We start from the raw sequence: 20464 nt of genomic DNA, 5'->3' as shown, positions 1-20464 counted from the left end.
AATCGGTACAGGTGGGATAGTAAGCAAAGATTAGACACACTTATAGAATGTTTGCGTGATAAAGCACTGAAGTTCTATAGTACTCGTCCGCCATCAGTCCAAAATGTTTTTGTACTACTTTCAGAAAAGATGAATCAACGTTTTGGAAATAAAGATCTACCCTATATCATTACAATTACAGGAAGTAAGACAAAATATTGATGAAACAGTAGAGGAGTTTGCAGAAAGGGTCAAGGAAATGGCTACTGATGGGTACGGACCACATACACCTGAAAATGTCGTTGAAACCATAAGCGTAGATGCATTTTTAAAGGGCTGTAGTGACAAAAAGGCTACTCTTTTCGCTATGGAGAAGAATCCAATTACACTAGATACTGCTCTACAGTGTGTAAAGAGTTCAATACACAACCAAAGAATTGTGCTCGGCAAGAGACAAGAGGTTGTCAAAAGAGTTCACTTTGACTCTGATAATGATTCCGAAACAGAATCTTCAGAACTTGCTGTTCGAGCATTAAATAGGTATGACAGGAGATCTTCAACATCATACGACAGGAGACAGACTCCATCTTCTGATTGGCAGTCCTCAGTTGAGTCACGTCTTAAAAAGACTGAACAGGACATTGGTGACATTAAAGATGATGTTTCGAAAATTCTGATGGCTATTTCTAGACAATCGATTGGTAGTCCGAATCGAAGGTCCATATCACCAGGAAGAAGTCCAGATAGGTCTAATGACGAGTGTTTTCGTTGTCATGAAAAAGGGCATTATGAAAGGAATTGCCCTAATACAACAGCCGTTGCCAGAGTTCTAAGATCATCATCACCAAAACCAGTTGAAAGAGACCAACATTTAAACTCCCAAGGACTGAAGAAATAGACCGGTCTTTAGTCCATAATCCACACACAGGTCGTCCACCAACAACTGAAATTGAACAAATTGTGAGTGTAACCGGCAATGCTGGTTCTCATAATCTTGTTTCAAACATCAATAAGCAAGGACCATTCAACTCAAACTTGGATGTGACTCGTTCCACAACAATTACTGGTTGCTTTGGTACTTGTGAGACGAGCCACTACAAGAATGAGGAGGTCCCAACAGTCATTAGTCAATTTAAAGTGAAAGAAGTTTCAATGTATGGAGATGATACCAAATATAAACCCATTAATTTAGTACTTCAAATAACTATAAATGGTAAACAGGCTGATGCAATTGTTGACACTGCAGTACAGGTAACGGTTATCAATTTTGATTTTGCTAAATCCTTGAATCCTGCAATTGAAGTTAAAGAACCAGTTATATCGAAAGGAGCAGGGAAAGACAACAGCATCACTGCAAAATATTCAGAAAGAGTAGCCATCAAGGTTGGCAAAACTAAAACAAGATGGAGGGTCATAGTTGCCGATATAACAGATCCGGTAATTTTAGGACTAGATGTTTTACAACACATAAAAGCTGTTATAAATTTAGTTGATTTGACCATAACAGTTGATGGCGAAAAACTTTCAGCTACAGTTCTCAATGCAAATAAAGACAAGATAAAGATATGTAGGGTGAAGTTAGGGATAGGATAGGAATGTTAATCTATCTAAACAAATTGAGTATCTTGAGAAACAACTACAATTTGCCGTAAAAAATAGTCTTCCAGTCATCATACATTGCCGTGGAAATTATTCCCTTCATCTAACTCTACTTACCTCTCTTGTCAACTGCTGCCCAAAATAACAGAAGATCCACTGGCATTGCTTCACTTCATCCCAAGAAATTTATCTAATAGCTTCAAGACACTTCATCAATTTAGTTTTCGGCATTACCCCTTTTATTTTTGGCAACCATTATCCAAATATTCGAGAAATTATCAAAGAAAATGGAATTGATCGCCTAGTTTTAGAATCAGATGCTCCGTATATTCAATATAAAGAAAACCAAATTCTAAACCCGTATATTGTCAACTTTGTAGCAGAGGAAATCTCCAAATTATTAAACATTCCAGTGGAGCAAGTCTTTGAAATTACATTTTCAAATACCCAAAAAATATATGGAAAGAGGGATTAGAGATGAGAAATTGACTGTGTTTGTTGTATATATGTGTATTTCGTTATATAAAGAAACTGTTTATATTTACTCTTTTCTAAGAGTAATTTTACGTATATATTTATATTTAATTTTCTTGTTCTACTGAAATTCACCGGGAGTCTTTCTGGTTTTCTTTAGTCAAGGAGTTAATTTGGAACAGGAGTCGACGACCACTGAATTTTATATTGAGTCGTTGACTCGGAATATATTTGCCTTGTAATTTGATGTATAAAGTGTATAAATGTTGAGTTACAGTTAAAGTATTTGCCGAAATAGTATTCTAACCACTGATGGATTTTCAACAGTATTACTTACTGAAACAGTCATTTCGTAAATTGAAAAATATATCAACTTAGTTGCCACAATTTTAGGATCGGGATTCAAATAAATAGTATGAAACTTTCCCAAAGAAAATGGAGTGGAGTGTGGTAAAGTTCAATATCGAGTTGCTCCAATCACGGAGTAACATTTACGTGACAATGCACAACACCGGATACCTCACTTCGATGATACAGTTCAACCCAACAAGACGTGCTACCTGATCTTGGTACCTCGAAGACAACCAAGTCTACCTATAAACAGAAAGTTAAAGGTTTGTAGCCATGAGTATTAACGCCCGTAACTGAGACACAAATTTTCATAATGGTTTTAACACCCAGTCTACCATAAAACCATGCAAAACAGTCCACAAGGGGGGGGTCATCAGATTTAATTGAAACTTTGTGTGCTTAAACAACATTATGAAAGAAGTCCATAAAACAAATATTTCAGCTGGTTCCCATGCCTTTCAATTAGGAGATGCTGTAATGTACCGGAACCAGTTTCCCGATGTTGGAGGCAGTATTTTTCTATGAAAATGACCAATTTTAACACCCTGAAACTTATGAATGCAGAAAACAACGAGATAAAGAATGACTATTTATTGAATAATCAAGTGTTGGAGCTTTAGTAACTCATCAGTACTTGAATTTACAAGAAACAGTTTGTGGATTATTCCAAGGGAGATAATCCAGTAAAAAAAGTATTTTCAGAAAATCATCAAAAGTACATATTTTTAAAATTATCTAGCCTTTGGTCCATTAAAAATATAAAGATAACTCCCTATGTTTTATTAATTGGAATACTTAATTGTGCATTTTAGCTAGTAAACTTGCTGGGGTCTCATTGTAGTACATTCTAGAATTCTACTCTAAAAAGGCCTAAATCTACATTTTCTCTCTATAAGTCAATGAATTTAAGAAAGGTATTCTGTAGATAATTTTGGAAATTTAAGTGTTTCTTTTTCAAAAGCACTATAACATTTAACAAAATAAGTCAAAGTAACGATGACTATAGTTCAGTTATAATTTATGATGCCATAAATATTGAATTTCTATTGTACAAAGGGAGATAATCCAGTAAAAATCTTTTATAAAAATCTTAAAATCACATTTTTTAAAACTTACCAGCTCTCTGTCCATTAAAATAAAAACATATCTCTATTTGGTTATTTTAAGTGACAGAGTTAAAAAAGCATTTTAGCATATACGATTGGTTGACTCTTGTTTTAGTACTTTCTAGAATTCTCCTTGAATAATGTCCAAATTTACAATTACTTTACAGAATCAATAAATTTTAAATATCAATCTGTAGATAAGTTTGGAAATATATATATATAAATTTTACTTTTTTAAAAGCATTATTATATTTAACAATGTAAGTTAAACTAACAATGAAGATAATACAATTACAATAAATGAAGCCATAAATATTGATATTCTATTGTAAAAGGGAAATAATTCAGTAAAAATGCATTTTCTAAAATCTTTAAAAAAGTATCTTTCTTTTCTTCACATTAAGCATTCTGCTCTTGATACATCATAAGTGTTTCGATATTTCTTTTCTTTTCATAAAGTAAAATATAAAACAAAGCATACCAAGGTGTAATAAGAGAATGTTTATACCAAAAAACTGATTGTGATTCTTTTCTATGATTCTGTTGAAAAATGTCAAAATTTGCAATTTCTGAAAAAAATTAAAATATCAATCTGTATATCCATGTTGTTTTAAAGTGTATTTTTTTTAAAAAGAGCAATACTCTAACAAGGTGTAGATAGCTAACAAATTACAGTTACCATAACATTGATTTTTATATAACCAAGGGGATAATACAAAGAAATCTAATTATAAAAACAGGCTTCTAAAATAATTTGTGCTGTCATATTTTTACTAGAGTTAACTCGTCAAAATTAAACTCATCTCATGTATTTAACTGTTTCTTTCTACGAAATAATTGTAAATCTTTTTTTTCTTGCTTTTTAAAGTTTCTATCTATAGATTGTAGTTTTCAAGATACATTGTACTAGGCAAAAATGCAAAAAAATGTAAAATATCTTCATTAATGAAATATTTATTTTCATTTTTTCATATTTTACTGATAAATGGACATAGTTCTTTTTACAGTTAACAAGTAGTTATAATCTGGGGTTAAAATTTGTTACACATCAATTACTTTGGCAAACCTTCATACAATTTTATAAAACTTTGGCAAAAGCTTTTTTATGATTAAAAGATAATGTCTGAAGCAAATTTTGAAAATATATTTTTTCCATTTCAGTATTTTTCTGAAAGATGGACTTAGTTTTTTACAGTTTACATTTACAGACAATCTGGGATTGAATTTTTTTGACATGATAAATTTGTAAACTTTCATGGATTGTTACGAAACTTGGACAGACCCTTATCTTCAAGATCAAGAAATAGCATCTAAAAAAAATTGATTTTTTTTTTTAAATTAGTATTTTCTGATAAATGGACTCACTTTTTAGGTCAACATTATACTTAAACACTGACAGCAGCAATCAAGGGCGAGACACAAGAATCCGAGGAACCCCTAATGAATTTTGTATTGTAAAGTATCTATCTATTGCAGAGTTTAATAGGCAAAAATTATGTCATTTAAAGGGCAAAAACTCCAACACATGCTCGTCTGACAGTTTTGACGTAAATAGATGGTAGGGAAATCTCAACATTTTGAAAATTCCTGCCCCTGTCAGGTTTTTTCTTTCTATAGCAGTTTTCAAGATAATAGACAAAACTTGCATTTTACCCCGTAAGTTCTATATTTAGCCTTGTCTGACATGTTGGACGGAAAAGAGGGGGTGGTCATTGCACACAATTTCTAAAAAAATAGTTTCAGAAGATTTTTGTAAAATTTAACGGACGACCACAACAGACGACTGACGCCAATTGATGGGAAAAGCTCGCACGCACTGGCCCTTTGTTCTTAAATTGTACTTTGAAAATAATTTCAGAGACTGTATTTTTATAGCTGGGCAATCTGTTCCATTAGATAAAAAGCTGATGTTTACAAAAATCACTTGGGTAAGCTAATCAATCCTTTAAATAAACTTATTCCAAAAGGTTACCTATTCAACACGGTAATTAAATCTTTGAATATTATTTTATTGGTGTAAATATTGATTTTGTTATCAGTAAATTAAAACCATACTAGATATCACACATATGTACTTTAACGGTACTACAATCTGTCGATACTTATAGTTTGGCATTTCACAAGGTCATGTTTTTCTCTGACTGTTAATGTCATCTTTACCCTAAATCCATTGGAAGTTGGATGTGTACTGATTGATATTTTAGTCTTAGATACATGATTTTTTTCATAAGTTGTTATTGGCTTTGAACTAGCTGTCAGTAACTACGAGTTCTCTCAGATCTGTACTTGGTGTCGTTTTGGTTTTGGGATGTATAAGTACCCGTCCACGTCTACTTTGTGTTTTTGTTAGATGTATTTCTATTTGCATCCATCTGATGAGTTAAGCCTTTTTCAACTGATTTTTATAGTTTGATCTTATGTTGTACTGTTACACCACTGTCCCGGTTAGGGGGAGGGTTGAGCGCTCACAAACATGTTTAACGCCGCTACATTCTTTAAGTGCCATTCCCAAGTCAGTAACCTGTAGTTCAGTGGTTGTCGTTGGTTCATGTCTGTCATATTTGTTTTTCGTAAACTGGTTTGTTATAATTTAGGCCGTAAGTTTTTTCAATTGAATTGTTTCATATTTTACCACAGCTCCTTATTCTTATATAGATATGATTCTTAGACTGTCAAAATGTAGTCAAACTTAAGAATTCAACTGCCAGACTTGAATGTACAGTTCATGCTGGATCCAAGGACCAAACACTCAAGAAAATCATTTTAAAAACAAATTGTGATGCAACAGATGCATGTCATGATACATTCAAAAAGTGTTTTGTTTTTTTTTCGCTACTTTAGATATTTAATTTCGAAGCATGAATTTTAATTTAGATATTGATTTCGAAATTTGAATTTCGAATTAAATAATGAATCGCAAATTGTTTTGATGGAATATCATATATTCACAAATATTTCTGATATATAAACACATATCATTAGACAGAAGAAGAAGCAATAATTTCTCGTTATAATGTCCTCAACTGATTTTGAGTTCAATATTTTCAATATTTGACAGTAGTACTTCAATGAAGTCTGAATCATGTCCTACATCTGCTTCATCAATTATTTCCACTTTATTAGAATTGTCCACCAATTCATTTGTTTTCTTTAAAGTAAAGTTTCCAAATAAGATTCTGATCTAATTTGATGATAACCATTTTTTTGATGGACACATTTTATATGGAGTTGTTTTTAGGGCGATCGCAAATGCCTTCATAACGAGGTTTTTTTTAAGTTTTTGTTTTTTCCTTGCTCAAAAAAGCATACAATATAAAAATAAAAAGATGCGGTATTATAATAACGTCTCTTACAATTTTGGGGAAATTTTACAACTTTCTTGGACCTTTTCAAAACCCAGCCTTTATTTATCATATCCTCATGGTTTTCTAAGTTTATTTGGGAAATCTAACAAGCTGACTTTTACATGTACAATGTATGTCGAAACTTTCTGATCGAAACTTTTAAAATATATTTCTGTAAATTTAAAAATTATTGCAATATGAATAAAATGCTCCGCTGGGCGCAGCTTGATACGACCGCAGAGGTCGAACCCTGAACAATTGGGGCAAGTATGGACACAACATTCAAGCTTGATACAGCACTGAATTTGGATTGTGATTAAATATTTGACACAGCATAGGTTTCTGACACAGAATGAATGTGGTCTAAGAACTTAAATATTTTAATTTACCTATTCAAACCATATCATTATTATTTGCTTTTATATATAAATCAGAAATAACCAATTTAAAATGGAAAATTTTAAAGAAAAAAAAAGGAAAAAAATGAAAAAAAAATCCCTCTCCCAAATTTTTTGAACCCCCTTATGATTCATTACCCCTAAACTCAACCCCAGCTTTCCCTTTGTGATATGGAACCTTGTAGTACAATTTCATAAAGATCCATACACTTACACACAATTTATTGTCCTGAAACTAGAAAAATGCTTGTTTTTTATCCCTTTTTGGCCCCTAATTCCTAAAATTTTGAGGCAATTACCCCCAAAATCAATCCCAGTCTTCCCTTTGAGGTATGGTACCTTGCAGTACAATTTCAGAGGGATCCATACACTTACACACAAGTTATTGTCATGAAACTAGAAAAATGCTTGTTTTTTGCCCCTTTTTTGGCCCCTAATTCCTAAAATTTTGAGGCAATTACCCCCAAACTCAATTCCAGCTTTCCCTTTGTGATATGGAACCTTGTAGTACAATTTCAGAAAGATCCATACACTTACACACAAGTTATTGTCATGAAACTAGAAAAATGCTTGTTTTTTGCCCCTTTTTTGGCCCCTAATTCCTAAAATTTTGAGGCAATTACCCCAAAAATCAATCCCAGCATTCCCTTTGTGATATGGAACCTTGTGGTACAATGTCAGAGAGATCCATACACTAACACACAAGTTATGTCTGGAAGTTACAAAAATGCTTATTTTTGGCCCCTTTTTGGCCTCTAATTCCTTAACTGTTGGTACCATAACCCCCATAACCTTCCTTTTGTGGTATTGAACCTTATGGTAAAATTTCATAGAGATCCATTTGCTTAAACTAAAGTTAGAGTGCGAAAACCAATGTGTCTTCGGACGACGACGACGCCAACGTCATACCAATATACGGTCGTATAAAAACACAACAGATTTTCAATGTTACCCGTCTACTAAATTTTTCAAACTTGACCGGTTGTCTGAAGAAAGCTACTGCATAAATTTTATCCAAATTAGATAACGATTTATTATGCTAGAAAGTTTACAATCCGGACCGATCAGCTTGGACGGACGGACAGACGAACGAACAGCATTTATATATTTCCGGCCGCAATGTGATGCTGAGGGGAACAACAAGAACAGATATGGGGTATATGTCGAGGAGACAATATTTCATCTCAGAAGTTAACTAACTAAAAATGTACACCCAGAGGTCGCCACACAATCTGCAACAAACAGGAAAACCGACACCATGTAGTTAGCCCTATATGGCCCAGACTGTGACATGACCAAAGTTACATTTCATTTTTTGTACAATATTCAATATAATTTAAATTTGCTTTAATTAATCTCACATTTTAGACGGTCACCATGAATATGCAATAATATTACGCACATTACGTTCTGAATTCACAGTATTTCAAATTTTTCTGCATAAAGTCAGAATTCTACCAAATTGTCTTTGAATTTAATTACAACTAGGTAGAACCGTTTTAGTGAATTAAAACTAATGCCTCCCTTGAAGAAGTCATTCTGGTAAAAAAAAAAGATTGTCATTGCAAGTAATAATGTATGGTTAATGCGTGGAAATATGTACTGTTTTCCATATATATATTTACCAATTTATGAAACGAGGGGGTAGGGCATGAGGGACACAATATATTTTACACTTAATTGGTCTAGTCATGATATATTTATTAGAGTACATGGTTTAAGGGTGGGTATCTGAACAGATATATAAGGGACACGAACCACAGCAAAAACATATATGGTGTACTCAAAGGTGTTGTCTTGCTGATTGAGAATATATATATGATTTAGAGGTAGGGATATGAACATATTTCAAGCTATTTTACCATCAATGGTATGTAGGGGACAGAGCATGTCCCTCATGATGAACTAGAAAAGCAATTAGTATTAAATATGGGTTAAGGATGGAGTTCTGAACCCTTTTTTTAGATTAATCTAAATAACAATATTATTTTATGAGGGACGGGGCATGACCCCCAAGGACAAACCCTTAGCTGCACTGAAAAGGTCTTGCACGTTCTGTGGCCTATAAATTGCTTACTACCACTATATTTTAACTGACGTGGATAGTTGTCTCATAAGCAATCAGTCCACATATCTTCATTTTCATATTGACATGGTGGCAAGAAAGAATATGTTTGGTTTTAGGATGACATGAAATTAAATATTTGACCTTGACTTTTTATTTGACCTTAAAGGCCAAAGATAAAGGTCATCATCCATGGTACGCAACACATGATATTGAGGTGCAACGCTTGTGTGTCAAGTATTAAAAGACTGTCAAGGGAGAGGAAAAGGTATGCTCCAGACAAGAAAATGTAAAAAATCAAGTATTTTGACCTTGAGGTTTGACGGTACTAATTTTTATGAGATACACTGTCTTATTGTAATACACCTTCATGCCAAATATCATAAGCCAGTGTCAAAAGATAAATATGTTTTCATGATTAATTACACGGATTATTGTGAAAAATATGTGAAAATTACTCATTTTTATTTCGTTGCCATGGTAACGGTGTAGGAGACCCCGGCTCAAAAATCATAAAACTTGTAGCACACATGTTAAACTTCATAGAAATATTTAAAACATTAAAAAATGCATTGTACTTTACAAGATTTCCTGTCTTTTTGCTGATCTTTTTAGGAAGTATAAAAAAAATGTTTAAAATACACTTTTTAGACTAGTCAGCCCCAAAATATTGCTATACTCAAGCAAAAACATTTTGTCAAGTTTCGAAGGACGAATGATGCTTGTTATAAAAATCAACTCAAATATCAGCTAAACATAACCATATCTAGCATATTCAGAGTAACAAAATTGTGACATTTTTGTGGAAATTTTGGGAAATTAAGCCTTTTCCAATAGATGGCGCTGCAAAATCTAAAAATAGCCTTAAATCAAATTTTAAAGTTAGAATTTTTTTTCTCTTGACTATCATAACATATGTGAATCATTTCATTACATTTGGTTGACATGTCATGTGGACCCACTGTTTGTTAAGGAATCACAGTACTGTAGTTGTAGACTTGTCGCCGTCAATTGTAGGATTTGACGGTCGCAAACAGTTTTACTGGCAATGTAGAACTTACGGGATTATTTGAGACCTTGCTTTGGAAGTTGAGTCCAGCAATATGGCGACTCACTTCTTATTTACCACAGGTCAATTGTTGATTTAACGGCAAATTTCAGCCAATGAAAAAAATAGTTGCATAAAGATTGCATTAATATTGTGTATTATATATGTTTATGGGTACACATATTGCAATATAACAGTTCTAGATCCTCTTTCCAAAGATATAAATTATATTTACCTGTACTTGGATACAAAAGATCCATTTGTTTTCCGCTGATAATTTTATTCTTAAGAAGTTTGTTTTCAATTTTCGTTTTGCTTGTGGCCAATATGGTTGATAGTGAAGCTGGAGGGAAATGATGATCAAATTTTTCTCTTACTGCTTTAGGTGCAATGTTGCTAATCAATCTAAACATTCGAAGAAAATTATCCTCTTCTTCGGTTAAAGAACCTGTGTCACGTTTGAACAGTCTTGCCCATTTACAGATAAGCTCCTTTGCTGGTGCTGGAATATACTATGAAAAAAATGACCTTATGATTATTATATAAAGGTAAAATATGACCACATAAAACTTGAGATCTCCACAAAGCGAGACTAATATATGCAATTTTTAGTTGCTGTTGTGAAATTCAGTATTGAGACTGACATTTTGAGATTTTTTATTTTCAGCCATTCATTTTATATAATCATTGCCTCTATGTTAGATTGATAGATAGTTTCTGATGGATCAATCAAAAAGAATTATACGGACCCAGGAACAAATTCTGAGGTTTGTATACTGAATAATTAATGGTTCAGCCTGAGTCTTAACAAAGTCTGCTTTTTTGTTGTTGATATTGCAGTTGCGTAGTGATAGAATTACGGATGGAAAGTGTTTTTCTATAGAAATAAAAGAACAGAGTTCCAATGTCCCCACGTTGCACATATATTTTTTTTTATCCATGATACAAGGGTAATAACTAAAAAAGCACTTTTTAATTGTTCAATAACATTTTTTTATTAATATCTTAGAGAAATGAAGGCTTCAGAACAAATGAATTTCCATCATAATTAATATTTCCAAGGGGCCTACTGACTCGTTAAAAATATTTGATCAAAATTTTCAAAAGTGTCAAAGATATTGCTGATATAAACCTATGATATAAGTTTCATAAAGTTCTAGCAAGAATTGTACTAATGAGAGCGCTAAAAATGCAGTTCCACATATAAACAATATTTCCAAGGGGCATAACTCTTTTAAAAATCATTGATCGGCACTGATTTTCAAGCTCATTCAAGACATGGATGCTATAAAGGTATAATATAAAATTCATAAAAATCTGGCAAGAATTGTACATATCAGAGCACTCATAAGGCAATTTTCCATATAATTAATATTTCCAAGGGGCATATTTCTTTTAAAAATAATTGATCAGCACTTATTTTCGATCTCGTCAAAGACATTGCTGATATAAACCTATGATTTAAATTTCCGAAAATTCTGTCAAGAATTGTATACATTAGAGCGCTAATAATGCAATTTTGCATATAATTATTGTTTCCAAGGGGCATAATTCTTTTTAAAATACTTGATCGGCACAGACTTCCAAACTCGTCCAAGACATTGCTGATATGAACCTATGATATAAGTTTCATAAAAATCTGGCAAGAATTGAACAAATGGGAGCATTAACAATGCAATGTTTCCATATAATCAATGTTTCCAAGGGGCATAACTTTTAAAAAAAAAAAATTGAACAGGACTGAGTTTGGAACTTGTCAATGACACTGCTAATATAAACCTATGATATTAGTTTCATAAAAAACTGGCAAGAATTATACACGTGATAGCGCTAACAAGACCAGACGGACGGATGCCCGGTGTCATATGGTATTTTGAACCCCCTGAAAAGTGAACCCGGGGTCAAAATACCATATGGAAAATTGACCCCGGGGTCATTATACCGCATGGTATTTTGACCCAGGGGTCATTTTTCCCATATGGTATTTTGAATCCCACCATGGAAAATTGAACCCCCCTGTTTTAGATAAATAGTATTGCAGATTATCTAATGTACAATATGTTGGCTATGTTATTTTTAAATTGGAGGTCTAGAGTAGGGGGTTCAATATACCATGGCTAAATAAAATTTTCAAAACATCTTTTCCAGCATGTTAAATACATACATACTACTTATTGGACTATTATAACTATGTAAAGGAATTAGAATAGCCAGAATTTTTGAAATTAGAGGTCTATAGTAGGGGGTTCAATATATCATGGCAGGGGGGTCAAAATACCATGGCTAAATAAAATTTTCAAAACATCTTTTCCAGCATGTTGAATACATGCAAACTACTAATTGGAGTTTTATTACTACATAAAGGAGTTAGAATAGCTAGAATTTTTGAAATTAAAGGTCTATAGTAGGGGGTTCAATATACCATGGCAGGGGGGTCAAAATACCATGGCTAAGTAAAATTTTCAAAACATCTTTTCCAGTATGTTAAATACATACAAACTACTAATTGGACTATTGTAACTATGTAAAGGAGTTAGAATAGCTAGAATTTTTGAAATTAAAGGTCTATAGTAGGGTGTTCAATATACCATGGCAGGGGGGGTCAAAATACCATGGCTAAGTAAAATTTTCAAAAACATCTTTTCCAGCATGTTAAATACATACATGCTACTTATTGGACTATTATAACTATGTAAAGGAGTTAGAATAGCTAGAATTTTTGAAATTAGAGGTCTATAGTAGGGGGTTCAATATAGCATGGCAGGGGGCTCAAAATACCATGGCAAAGTTAAATTTTCAAAACATCTTTTCCAGCATGTTGAATACATACAAACTACTAATTGGAGTATAATTACTACATAAAGGAGTTAGAATAGCTAGAATTTTTGAAATTAGAGGTCTATAATAGGGGGTTCAATATACCATGGCAGGGGGGTCAAAATACCATGGCTCAGTTAAATTTTCAAAACATCTTTTTCAGCATGTTAAATACATACAAACTACTTATTGTAGTATAATTACTATGTAAAGGAGTAAGAAGAGCTAGAATTTTTGAAATTAGAGGTCTATAGTAGGGGTTCAATATACCATGGCAGGAGGGTTAAAATACCATGGCTAAGTAAAATTTTCAAAGTATCTTTTCCAGCATGTTAAAGACATACAAACTACTAATTGGAGTTTTATGACTACATAAAGAGTAAGAAGAGCTAGATTTTTTGAAATTAAAGGTCTATAGTAGGGGGTTCAATACACCATGGCAGGGGGGTCAAAATACCATGGCTAAGTAAAATTTTCAAAACATCTTTTCCAGTATGTTAAATACATACAAACTACTAATTGGACTATTATAACTATGTAAAGGAATTAGAATAGCTAGAATTTTTGAAATTAAAGGTCTATAGTAGGGTGTTCAATATACTATGGCAGGGGGGGTCAAAATACCATGGCTAAATAAAATTTTCAAAAACATCTTTTCCAGCATGTTAAATACATACAAACTACTAATTGGAGTTTTATTACTACATAAAGGAGTTAGAATAGCTAGAATTTTTGAAATTAGAGGTCTATAGTAGGGGGTTCAATATACCATGGCAGGGGGGTCAAAATACCATGGCTAAGTAAAATTTTCAAAACATCTTTTCCAGTATGTTAAATACATACAGACTACTTATTGGACTATTATAACTATGTAAAGGAGTTAGAATAGCTAGAATTTTTGAAATTAAAGGTCTATAGTAGGGTGTTCAATATACCATGGCAGGGGGGTCAAAATACCATGGCTAATTAAAATTTTCAAAAACATCTTTTCCAGCATGTTATATACATACATACTACTTATTGGAGTATTATTACTATATAAAGGAGTTAGAATAAGCTAGATTTTTTTGTAATTAGAGGTCTTTAGTAGGGAGTTCAATATACCATGGCAGGGGGGGTCAAAATACCATGGCTAAGTAAAATGCTGGAAAAGATGTTTTGAAAATTATACTTAGCCATGGTATTTTGACCCCCTTCTATAGACCTCTAATTTAAAAAAATTCTAGCTTTTCTAAGTCCTTTACATATTTATAATAGTCCAATAAGTAGTATGTATGTATTTAACATGCTGGAAAAGATGTTTTTGAAAATTTTAATTAGCCATGGTATTTTGACCCCCCTGCCATGGTATATTGAACACCCTACTATAGACCTTTAATTTCAAAAATTCTAGCTATTCTAACTCCTTTACATAGTTATAATAGTCCAATAAGTAGTATGTATGTATTTAACATACTGGAAAAGATGTTTTGAAAATTTTACTTAGCCATGGTATTTTGACCCCCCTGCCATGGTATATTGAACCCCCTACTATAGACCTCTAATTTCAAAAATTCTAGCTATTCTAACTCCTTTATATAGTAATAATACTCCAATAAGTAGTTTGTATGTATTTAACATGCTGGAAAAGATGTTTTGAAAATGTTACTTAGCCATGGTATTTTGACCCCCCTGCCATGGTATATTGAACCCCCTACTATAGGCCTTGAATTTCAAAAATTCTAGCTATTATAACTCCATTATATAGTTATGATACTGCAATTAGTAGTTAGTATGTATTTAACATGCTGAAAAAGATGTTTTGAAAATTTTACTTAGCCATGGTATTTTGACCCCCCTGTCATGGTAAATTGAACCCCCTACTATAATCCACTAATTTCAAAAATTCTAGTTATTCTAACTCCTTTACATAGTTATAATAGTCCAATAAGTAGTATGTATGTATTTAACATGCTGGAAAAGATGTTTTGAAAATTTTACTTAGCCATGGTATTTTGACCCCCCTGCCATGGTATATTGAACCCCCTACTATATACCTCTAATTTCAAAAATTCTAGCTATTCTAACTCTTTTACATAGTTATAATAGTCAATTAAGTAGTATGTACGTATTTAACATGCTAGAAAAGATGTTTTGAAAATTTTACTTAGCCATGGTATTTTGACCCCCCTGCCATGGTATAATGAACCCCCTTCTATATACCTCTAATTTCAAACATTCTAGCTATTCTAACTCCTTTATATAGTAATAGTACTCCAATACGTAGTTTGTATGTATTTAACATGCTGGAAAAGATGTTTTGAAAGTTTTCCTTTGCCATGGTATTTTGACCCCCCTGTCATGGTATAATGAACCCCCTACTATAGACCTCTAATTTCAAAAATTCTAGCTATTCTAACTCCTTTATGTAGTAATAAAACTCCAATTAGTAGTTTGTATGTATTAAACATGCTGGAAAAGATGTTTTGAAAATTTTACTTTGCCATGGTATTTTGACCCCCTGCCATGGTATATTGAACTCCCTACTATAGACCTCTAATTACAAAAAAATCTAGCTATTCTAACTCCTTTATATAGTAATAAAACTCCAATAAGTAGTTTGTATGTATTTAACATGCTGGAAAAGATGTTTGAAAGTTTTACTTTGCCATGGTATTCTGACCCCCTGCCATGGTATATTGAACCCCCTACTATAGACCTCCAATTTCAAAAATTCTAGCTATTCTAACTTCTTTACATAGTTATAATAGTTCAATAAGTAGTATGTATGTATTTAACATGCTGGAAAAGATGTTTTGAAAATTTTACTTAGCCATGGTATTTTGACCCCCCTGCCATGGTATATTGAACCCCCTACTATAGACCTCTGATTTCAAAAATTCTAGCTATTCTAACTCCTTTATGTAGTAATAAAACTCCAATAAGTAGTTTGTATGTATTTAACATGCTGGAAAAGATGTTTGAAAGTTTTACTTTGCCATGGTATTTTGACCCCCTGCCATGGTATATTGAACCCCCTACTATAGACCTCCAATTTCAAAAATTCTAGCTATTCTAACTCCTTTACATAGTTATAATAGTTCAATAAGTAGTATGTATGTATTTAACATGCTGGAAAAGATGTTTTGAAAATTTTACTTAGCCATGGTATTTTGACCCCCCCTGCCATGGTATATTGAACCCCCTACTATAGACCTTGAATTTCAAAAATTCTAGCTATTATAACTCCATTATATAGTTATGATACTGCAATTAGTAGTTAGTATGTATTTAACATGCTGAAAAAGATGTTTTGAAAATTTTACTTAGCCATGGTATTTTGACCCCCCTGCCATGGTATATTGAACCCCCTACTATAGACCTCCAATTGCAAAAATTCTAGCTATTCTAACTTCTTTACATAGTTATAATAGTTCAATAAGTAGTATGTATGTATTTAACATGCTGGAAAAGATGTTTTGAAAATTTTACTTAGCCATGGTATTTTGACCCCCCTGCCATGGTATATTGAACTCCCTACTATAGACCTCTAATTACAAATAAATCTAGCTATTCTAACTCCTTTATATACTAATAATTCTCATATAAGTAGTTTGTATGTATTTAACATGCTGGAAAAGATGTTTTGAAAATTTTACTTAGCCATGGTATTTTTACCCCCCTGCCATAGTATATTGAACCCCCCTACTATAGACCTCTAATTTCAGAAATTCTAGTTATTCTAACTCCTTTACATAGTTATAATAGTCCAATAAGTAGTATGTATGTATTTAACATGCTGGAAAAGATGTTTTGAAAATTTTACTTAGCCATGGAATTTGACCACCCTGCCCTTCCCTAGATCTTCCATCAATTTCTTCATTTTCCATCAACACTTGATGGACAATTGATGGAAAGTTGATGGTACTTGATGGAATTCCATCCTAAACCAAAAAAATCCATTAAAAGGATGATGGAAATTAGGAATTTTATTTCCATCTGCATTCTTATGGATGGAAAATTTGATGGCATCTTTAACCCCTGATGGAAAATTGGATGGCATTTTTACCCTCTGATGGAAAATATGATGGCATTTATTCCATATGATGGAAAATAGGATGGAAATGAAGGAAGTTTGATGGAAATTGGACTTTAACATTTTCTTTGATGGAAAGTGAGATGGAATTTGGACTTAGAATATTTTGTTGATGGAAAGTGTGATGGTATTTAAACTCTGTCATTTTGCTTGATGGAAAAAACTTAGAAAATTTCAGCAAAATTGTGTCTGAAAATTTAACATCCCTTACTGAAGTAAAAAGTTTTCTATTATATTGGAGCAAACAAATTTGTTTACAAGAAGTACTAGCAAGAAAGTTACATGTTGTTGCAGCTGTAACCTGTAACATAATCTCTCAATGTTACTGCAATAATATTTGTTCGTGAGAAAGTTGCAGTATTTTGCTGCAATGTTGCAAGAAAGAGTTTGTTTGCTAGAAAGTTGCAACAAACAATTTCCTAAACTGTGCAATACACTTATGATATCTTGTAACAGGAAAGGATCTCTAGAATACTTTGGTTTTTATTTCAACCAGTGTAAACTTATTAAGTGTGACATATTATTTTTTGTTAAAATTACTTTTTGTCACTATTTATATGACTGTTCTGTAACAAATACTTTTATTTTTACATTTTCCATCAAATGATGTATAATACACCCCTTGCAGAAATAAATCCTGACAACTTTTATAATAAGGATATCTCAAGATTATCCTGGGATATCCTGAAAATATCCTGTTCGGCTATAAGTCCTTTTTTTAGGAAAAAACTTAATGGGAGAATTCCAGAAAATGTCAGGACTTTCAAATCAAGCAGCTTAAAACTGGGGGAATTCTCAGGATATCTCAAGACTTTCAAAAATCATATATAAACCAGAATATATCAGGACTTTTCGATCATCATTCATCCAACTTTCAGGACATTTACAAATTCTATCTGAATGGAAAAAAAAAAAAACAAAAGTCCTGGATGATTCCTGGTATTGGGACTTAAGAAAAAATATAATCTGTATTACAAATTCAACCAAATAAAAAAGAAAATCTTTGGGACTGAAATTAAATATTGTTTGTTAAATATATATATATTCACATTCACATGAAGATACAGTGTTCTAGCCAGGATTTAAAAAGGGCAGGGTGCTCTAGTCAGAAAAATGACAATTTTATTCGTAAAATGTCATTGAAAAAAGGGCAATTAAACTAAAATAAAACGCAGACACTAAGGTAAAATCAAGTTTCAGTTGAAGGGGAGTAATAAAATTCTATACTTTTGGCACATTTTTTTTTATGTTTAGCTTTATAAAAATCTCGGGTCATTAATAGTGACTAATAACATGTTCACACTGCAGCTGAATTTAAATATTTAGTGGCTTATGAGTTTCATATATATGTTAACCTGTTAGTTACTCATCTTTAGTATCTTATGCAAACTTACAAAAAACCAATTTGAATTATTATTTTAATGCACTTGATAGATCAATGAATGGAGGTAAAGATGAAAAAAACAATTTTCAAAATATTTATATTTTAAGTGTTTTTGAAACAAAAAATTTGTTCCGGCGTGACATTTGTTCCGCCGGAACTTATTTCATAGAAAATATGTTCCACCAGAACTTATATCACAGAAAGTAAGTTCCAGCCCTGTAAAATTTGTTCCGGAACTAATTTTTTAACCAAATGTCAAATAAGTTCCGGAACAAATATCACAGCTCCATGAATTTTGTTCCGATATAAATTGTTTAAAAAAAATCAAATAAATTCCCGTTATAAAAGTTAAAAATTTTTGAAATATCAAATTAAGTCAGCATATCTGTTGTAAGTAGATAATATGATTAAAAAACAAATGCACAATTAAGATCAAAATTAAGATTAAAATTAAGATTAACAACGGTGATAAATAATTTAAACACCGTGACTATTTAATTTTTGCAGTTTTAGCCTTTTTGTTTTGTTTTTGGCAATTTTCACATTGTTGAACATATTGCTTTGTATCACTCACAATACCTTTCCAGTAATATCTTTCTGTTATCTTATTGACAGTTTTATTAAGACCTTGGTGACCACTATGGTCATGGCACATTTTTAAAATACTTTGGACTTTGTCTTTTGTAACTATAAGTCTTGGTAAACTGACCAGTAGTTTGTCCTTCTCAATATAATACAAATGTTCATCTTCAACTATGAAATTTTTCTGTGTGATTTTTTCGAATTCTTCTTTTTTATGCATCATTTGTTTCATTTGGATATTTTTTTTCAAGAATGTAATTAAATATTTTGCTATACTCCAAAGGATCCATATTTGGATGTTTACACTTTTTATTATTATATATTATCAATGTAGTGCTTGTTTTATAATGTACTTGAATGATAACTTTAAACTCACTAATGACAATGCTCATTATTAAAGAAAAGTTGTATAACCAGTGGAACATATTTCACAGACTAGGAACTTATTTCACCAGGTAAGGAACAAATTTCATAGAATAGGAACTTATTTCACAATGTAAGGAACAAATTTCATAAACCCAGAACTTATTTAACCAGGTAAAGTGTGGAACTTATTTTATAGAGATGGAACAAATTAATTAGAAATTGTCTGTGAAAAAAGTTCTCCCGGAATATATTTCATGTGATATTTGTTCCACTGGAACTTTTATCACAGGAACAAATTTTGGCTCACATTTTCAGGTTAAAAATAATTAAAAGAAATATTCTAATATGCATTTGCATTCAATTTGTTTTATATTCATTTAATTACGGGAAAAAAAAACATAAATTAACGGAATATATTGTGAAAAGGTGATAAAATAGGGGAAGTAACTCATTTTTTTTTTTGGCAAACATTTTTGAAATAGACAAATTGTTTTGACATAAAGCAAAGATTATTGGTGTTTAATTAACAATGTGTTTTGACACCAAAGCTGTCAGGTGAAGCCATGCACCTAATGGGTCACTTAATTTTACAGTTTACACAGCTAGCTGAACTTCCTGTTCATGGACGAATTACGAATTTCAGTTTGACCGTATTTCAAAGTAAGAAAAATGCCGAGATTTTCGCGATATAAACGGCAGGGAACTCGAGAAACGCCAACGGCTGTTTTGCCAGACAAGCTGGGGCGTTTCTGATTTACTCCCAAGTTCACATAAGTGCGTTTCTATTAATTATCAGATCAATGTCATTTTTCTGACTAGAGCACCCTGCCCTTTTTAAATCCTGGCTAGAATCACATGTTTTTTGTAATTGTACTG

The 20464-nt window shown here is 32.1% G+C and overlaps 1 protein-coding gene across 1 annotated transcript in view; it reads right to left on the bottom strand.

The window, feature by feature from the left end:
* Positions 1-20464, bottom strand: part of LOC127715285 (uncharacterized) — a 64676-nt gene that overhangs the window by 17023 nt on the left and 27189 nt on the right. The window contains exon 3 of the mRNA XM_052221327.1: positions 10600-10876. Within this exon, the coding sequence (XP_052077287.1) occupies positions 10600-10876 (277 nt within the window). The remainder of the gene's footprint in view (positions 1-10599; positions 10877-20464) is intronic.

This window comes from Mytilus californianus, unplaced genomic scaffold (genome assembly GCF_021869535.1).
Source record: "Mytilus californianus isolate M0D057914Y unplaced genomic scaffold, xbMytCali1.0.p SCAF_9, whole genome shotgun sequence".
Taxonomy (NCBI): domain Eukaryota; kingdom Metazoa; phylum Mollusca; class Bivalvia; order Mytilida; family Mytilidae; genus Mytilus; species Mytilus californianus.
This window is presented reverse-complemented; position numbering and strand designations above follow the sequence as displayed.